This window comes from Parasteatoda tepidariorum, chromosome 4 (assembly GCF_043381705.1).
Source record: "Parasteatoda tepidariorum isolate YZ-2023 chromosome 4, CAS_Ptep_4.0, whole genome shotgun sequence".
In the NCBI taxonomy this organism is placed as follows: domain Eukaryota; kingdom Metazoa; phylum Arthropoda; class Arachnida; order Araneae; family Theridiidae; genus Parasteatoda; species Parasteatoda tepidariorum.
Window position 1 is genome coordinate 20910747 of NC_092207.1, and position 6670 is coordinate 20917416.

The 6670-nt window shown below is 29.2% G+C and overlaps 1 protein-coding gene across 1 annotated transcript; it reads left to right on the forward strand.

The window, feature by feature from the left end:
- The first annotated feature begins 203 nt into the window (after window positions 1-203).
- Window positions 204-1091, forward strand: LOC139425332 (zinc finger BED domain-containing protein 5-like). Its single transcript, XM_071179346.1, has one exon. The coding sequence runs from the start codon at window positions 204-206 to the stop codon at window positions 1089-1091; it is 888 nt and encodes a 295-aa protein (XP_071035447.1).
- Window positions 1092-6670: the final 5579 nt, after the last annotated feature.

Sequence of the window (6670 nt, forward strand, 5' to 3'; positions counted from 1 at the left end):
GTAGTGTCAGCTTTTCTCGATTTTGCGTGACAAAATGTTTCCAATAAACTTTGAAGCAAGAGATATTAATAAAGATGCTCATTTCATTGCCTATGTTTGATTTTGTGATAATATGTCAGTAGTAGAACTACTTTTCTGCAAATCAATAGAACTCAAAACAACAGCGCTAGCATTATTTGCTATTTTAAATGATGTTATGAATGATGCAAACACAGAATGCAAAAATTGCATCGGAATATGCACTGGAATATGCATCGGAATATGCTTGTTCAATATCCGGAAGGTTCGAAAGTATACAAGCACTAGTAAAACAAAAATCGCCTCAATGCGTCTGGACACATTGCATGATCCACAGAGAAGCTTTGGGTTCGAAAGAAATACGTCCTGGTTTAAATATTGTATTAACTGCGGTTGTAACCATTTCAAATTATATAAAAATGAGAACCCTGAGATCGAGAATCTTTTCTGCTCTTTGTAATGACATGGGTTCAGTACATTCAGAGTTACTATTTAAATGTGAGGCAAGATGTTTATCACGTGAGAAATTTTTGCAACGTGCTCATGAATTAAGAGAAGAAATCGTCATTTTCTTAGAAGATAACAGACCGGAAACCGGGAATTTACACTATTGTTTATTTGTGATGAAATTGAGATACTTGGTCGTCATATTCGAGAAATTAAATAACTTGAATCTTAAACTCCAAGGAGCAAATACACATATGTTGGATACGAGTGATGAAGTTAATGCTTTTTGTAGAAAATTAGAATTGTGGGGCAGAAATTTAAAGCAAAAAAACCTAACAATGTTTGCAAATGTGGATAATTGTACTAAAACTTATAAGGCTGAAGAAGAATATATGAAAGTTACGTTTGTAACCATTGAAAATCATTTAGCCATGCTGGCAAAGAATTTTAAAAAGTATTTTCCTGCTCATGACAAACTGCTAGCAAGTTACGAGTGGGTTAGGAATCCATTTCATAAGACTCCCGAAGGACTCTCAATTGATGAGGAAGAAAAATTCATAGACTTCACGACAAGTGGCGAAACTGAAATGCAATTTAGTAATAAATCACTATTTGAATTTTGGTAGGAGGAGGATTTTTCTGCACTGAAACAAAGGACATTTCGCATTCTATTACTGTTTTCAACATCCTACCTTTGTGAAACTGGATATTCTGCTGTGGCTTCTTTGAAGACAAAATATAGATCACGGCTAAATATAGAAACAGGACTGAGAGTGGCTATTTCTAATATTAAGCCTCACCTCAAAAAACTTTACTCTGCCGGACAAACCCAAGGAAGTCACTAAAAATTATTAATTTTTTTTAAAAATTTAGTATGTTTGATTAAGTAAGGTGGGTAAGCCAAAGGTGGCCAGTGCTCCTAACGTAGCCCCCCCCCCAAAGTAAAATGAAATTTATTTTGAATCATAAGATGTCCCTGCTGCATTGTAAATCTTGTATCTGAGGTGCACGAGGCTGAATTGGAAGATATTTCCTTGAATGGCCTCCATTGTATGAAGTGATTTAATTATTTGTAGTTGTCGTTCTAATTTCCAGGTGAGAAGATAATGTGTTTAAATTCTTAGAACTTTGAGTTATAATATGTTTTCTGAAAGTTTATTTCTTTTTCTTTAACCACATTACTTTAATTCGAATTAATCTATCAGATTAATAGTTTGATGTCGTGCAAATGGTAAGAGAGACCTTATGTATGTTCCCAAATGGCGCGACACTCGGGCCACCTTCGGAAGCAAACGTGAAATCTATAAAAGAGTTAATTATAAATCATTACGTAGCATATTATTTCTCAAAAAGGAATGCTTGAATTAAATGCCAATTGATTTATTTCATTTTTAGCAAATGTGGAACTTTGGTATTTTTTAAATTTTCATAATATTTTGACGTTCTCTGCACTTTAGTAGACTTTGCGATATTTTATTTCAAGTTTTTTGTTTTGTTTGCATTTTAAAGTCATTTTTCAGGTATTTTTTCAGGTATTCAGATACACAGACTTAATCAGAAAATTATAAAAAAATCCTTAAGGGCAAGCCACCCTTGGCTCCCCACCTTAAATTTTGATTTAATAAGTTGTTTCACTTTAATAAGTTATTAATGTCAAGTTATAATAAGTTATTATGTCAAAATGTATTTTGTTTTCTATGTATATGTGTGCTTTCCTTTCATCCAGTTAATCAGTTTTTTAAAATAATATTTTCTCTTGAATATTCTCGCGCCAACCCTCTGGTGTGCTCGCGCCCCCCTAGTGGGGCGCGCCCCACAGGTTGAGAATCGCTGATTTAACCCCTTAACGATCGGTTATTTTTCAAGAAAACAGTCATAAAAGTGCCTGTTTCGCCAAATACACGTATTTGATTAATGCTGACATCTAGTTTAAAATAAACTAAATATCTACAATTACCTTAAAAATATCCTGGTGCTGCCACCTGGTGTGTAAGACGAGAAATAAAATGTTTTCCGGGCAAAAGAAATGAATTAGTTTTATTATTATTGGTGCGTTACAACTGAACACTCCAGCCCAGAAATTTCACGGGAGTGAGAAATAGAGGGCGAAACCTCACCCCGTCATTTTCATGGGAGCGAGAAGGAAGGTGTTGAACGACATCTAATCATCTTAATTATTTTTTTCTGACGCTTTATAATTTTTCTACTGCTTAGCTATTTCTAATGCTTTGTTTTTTCTAATGCTTTGCTATTTCTTCAAAATTTCTGATTTCTTTTCTAATTTAAAATTGATTTAGTTTGAATAGCATTTCAATAAGATGGTAATAATAAGGTGTGCCTTAAAAGTTGCTAAAAAGTTAGTTTGTCTGTTGTTACACACATTATTCTCCATTTTAATTTAATGAATATTAAAATATACCATTCAGACCACTTTTCTGCATAGTACGTTTTTTGTTCTTAAAATAGGATAATTTTTTCGTAATTCTTTATCTAATTATTGAAAATTGTGTAACTTTCATTAAAATTGGTAACATATAGTAGGAATTAATATTATATTGTGATTAACGTTGCGTGTTCATTATAAAATTAATGGCTAAGGACAAAAGGAAAAATTAGGTCATTAACTTTTAAAACGCAATTTTTTTATAAAATATCGTTTCATAAAGCAATAAAAGATTAATTTAACTAATTACTTTCACCCAATTCTATTACTTACATTCTTTGCATATTTGTTTATTTATTTTTGTGTAAGTTACACGGAGAGGCAAAAAATGTCATAGTACAAATGCACAAAAAAAAACTGTCATAATACAAATAAAAAAAAAATCAAACGACAACCTATCATCAAACTGAAATATTAATCTAATTATTTGCCTCAAAGAGCGAAATAAAATTTGACTTTTTTTTTAAATTATAAACTTATTGAACAAAGCATGTTATGTAAATATTAGAAATGACATTATTTGAAGATTTTTAATTACTCTGAAAAAAGAATTGTTTAAAATGAAATCGAAATATTTAAATTAGGTTGTCTCATCATAAAGATTCATAAATTACTGTAAAATCTTTCAGTTGATGGCGAGAAACATTAATGATACGAATTTCAGAGTTAAATTCGAAATCTAAATGGCCTAGAGCTGCTTCTCTGAACATTAGGATTCGCACAATCGTGAACAATCTTCACGTTGATTGAAATTTAACTAATTACAAATATTGCCTGCAGGTTTATAATAACAATTATCAACACATCCCGCTTAATTTTGTATTCCGGAAACTATCGATGCAGCTAAGTTGGAGATTCTCTTCCTACAATCGTATTATAAAGTTCCTGTCTTAAGCAAAGTGATACTAGTATGCTACATTTTGCATAAATAATTCAATTATTATGATTGTTGAAAATTATTTTTTAATATATTAAATGTTTTACCGGTTAGTTAAAGAAAAATGCAACATAGTAAGGGGGATAAGTATCCAGGAAATGAGTTGTAATTATGAACATGAAATATGCATGATTACTTTTCTTGTACAAAGTAGTTCTTTTAAATAGTAGTTTTAGCTCAAATGTTATGTCTTGAGTCATGTTCTGGTTACGTTTTCTACTAAGATTTAAAATAATATGATGGATCAAAAATATTCATTTAATATACAAAGTTCTTAACTGTTAATTAAAAACCATAATAAGTTGGATAAGTATAGTGGAAATAAATGATGACGAACAAAAAATATACGTAATTGCGTACATATAAAGTAGTTCTTTCAAGTAGCAGTTCTAGATCAAGTTTTCTAACTTGAATTATGTTTTGCTAGCTTGTTAAAATTTCTATAAAGAATTAAAATATAATGATGAATCAAAAATATACTTTTGATATGAAAAGTTCTTTATTATTATAGAACGATGGTAAGTTGAATAAGTATCGTGGAAATAAGTGACAATGGCGAGCAAAAAATATACGTAATTGCATTTTAATAATAGGTTGTCCTTTCGAGTAGTAGTTCTAGATCAAATTTTATATATTGAATTAAGTTCTGCTAGCACGATTCATTTTCTATAAAGACTTAAAATGTTATGATGGAAGATGTCTGTTAGAATAAAAATCTCCTAGCTAATCTTGGAAGAAAAAAAAGAATAATATGTAGGATAAGTATCTAGAAAAAAAGTGACAATTTCGAACAAGGAGCATGATTAGTCAATTTTTAAATAAGTAGTTCTATTTATTGCTTAATTTAAATAATTTTTAAAAATAAGTAGGCATCGACTATTTTATCACACGTTTTATGTTTATAAAATTTATATAATATATCTTATATAACATATATTGTGTAAGAGCACATTGCAAATAATAAGTTATTCTATTTATCTCTAAGGATTCTCAGAATACATTGCTTAATCCTACATTAATAAAATTAATCTGAATTATTCTTAAAAATTGTAAAAGTGCATTGAATGTACAAGCATTGAATGTTTTTAAAATATAACAAGTAAAATAAAGCGATGAAAGGGGACAAAAACCTTAAAAATAACTTTCTCTAACAAATAACTATATTTGAAATAATATAATAATAGGTATACTTTGAAATCTTTCTAATAAATCTAAATGCAGCAGATGATCTTCATAGAATTTAATGACCATCCAAATCTCCAGATTTGAATCCTTTTGAGAACACTTGAGATATTCTTGACAATCCATTTGCAGTCAGTTCGCTACTTTTTCCTAGAAACCTCTCAAATCTAAGAACTACCCTAATGGAGTTGACTTAAGCTGGTAAGATTTGTTGCTCTCAGTCCTTATTAACAACATTGTGAACAGTATGATAAATAATTTTTAGGACTGCATTGCCATTAAGAAGTGTTACATCTTTATAAATCCAATACCAAAACCTTTTTTTTTCAGCATCAAACTTAGAATACATTGCTATCAAGCCCTAGGAATCATAATCATGAGTTCTTTCCAATATTAATGAGTTATCATCGCTTTTGTTCTACCTTGATGCATTTACTAATAGAATTTCAATAGATTTGATACACTACATCGTGAATAATCTTGGAAAATGTGCTTGTTCCTTAACTTTTGAATAACGGTATATTTTTGAAGAATGTAAAAAGAAAACTTGAGAGAGATGATTCAATGCATACTGAATTATTTTGAGACAAATAGGATTTGAAGTTAGATTATTAAAATTTGCATCAAAGTATCATTTGATACCGTAATCCTGTAACACGTGTAAAATTTAAATTATGTATTTTGTGCCAGTCCTCAATCCGAGAGAAATAAATATTTATTTCAATAAAAACAAATACTACTTAATAGAAATTTTCTGTTTAAAAAGATATTCTAATTATAAATTTGCGTGTCATACATGTGTATATCATTGAGAAAAGTGTTTTGCTCGTTTAAAACATTAAAAAAATTTAGACTATTTCATGGAATAGTTAGTTATGAGTTCAAAATGAGTCTGATTGTGACTGACATCAAATTTTAAGATGGACGAAATTTACTCAAGACTTTAAATTTTATGAGGGACGAAATTTATATATGAATTCAAGTTTTAAGATTGACGAAATTTTCACAAGACTTTAAATTTTATGAGGGAGGAAATTTATATATGAATTCAAATTCTAAGATTGACGAAATTTACACAAGACTTTAAATTTTATGAGGGACGAAATTTATATATGAATTCAAATTTTAAGATTGACGAAATTTTTACAAGACTTTAAATTTTATGAGGGAGGAAATTTATATATAAATTCAAATTCTAAGATTGACGAAATTTACACAAGACTTAAAATTTTATGAGAGACGAAATTTATATATGAATTCAAATTTTAAGATTGACGAAATTTACACAAGACTTTAAATTTTACGAGGGACGAAATTTATATATGAATTCAAATTTTAAGATGGACGAAATTTACACATTACTTCAAATTGACATGGTGGGAAAACAGTTAACACATTTTTGTTGAATTGAAACTTTTTCATTGATTTTGCTTTAGTTAATTACAGTGGTAATTTTAAGTACCAAAAATATTGTTTTTATCACGTATGATTTTTTCCATTACTTATCTGCGTAGAGAAGGATTTGGGTGGAATAAAACCGATAATATTGATTTAAGTTGGTGAGCAGATTAGGACAATTTTATAGAAATTTCATCAGAGAAATGGGTGTTAAAATTAATCCAGTTTCGATTCTTATTGTATTT

What these genes read in the sequence shown, in the direction of transcription:
- LOC139425332 (XM_071179346.1), top strand. Translation starts at nt 204, where the DNA reads ATGCAAACACAGAATGCAAAAATTGCATCGGAATATGCACTGGAATAT.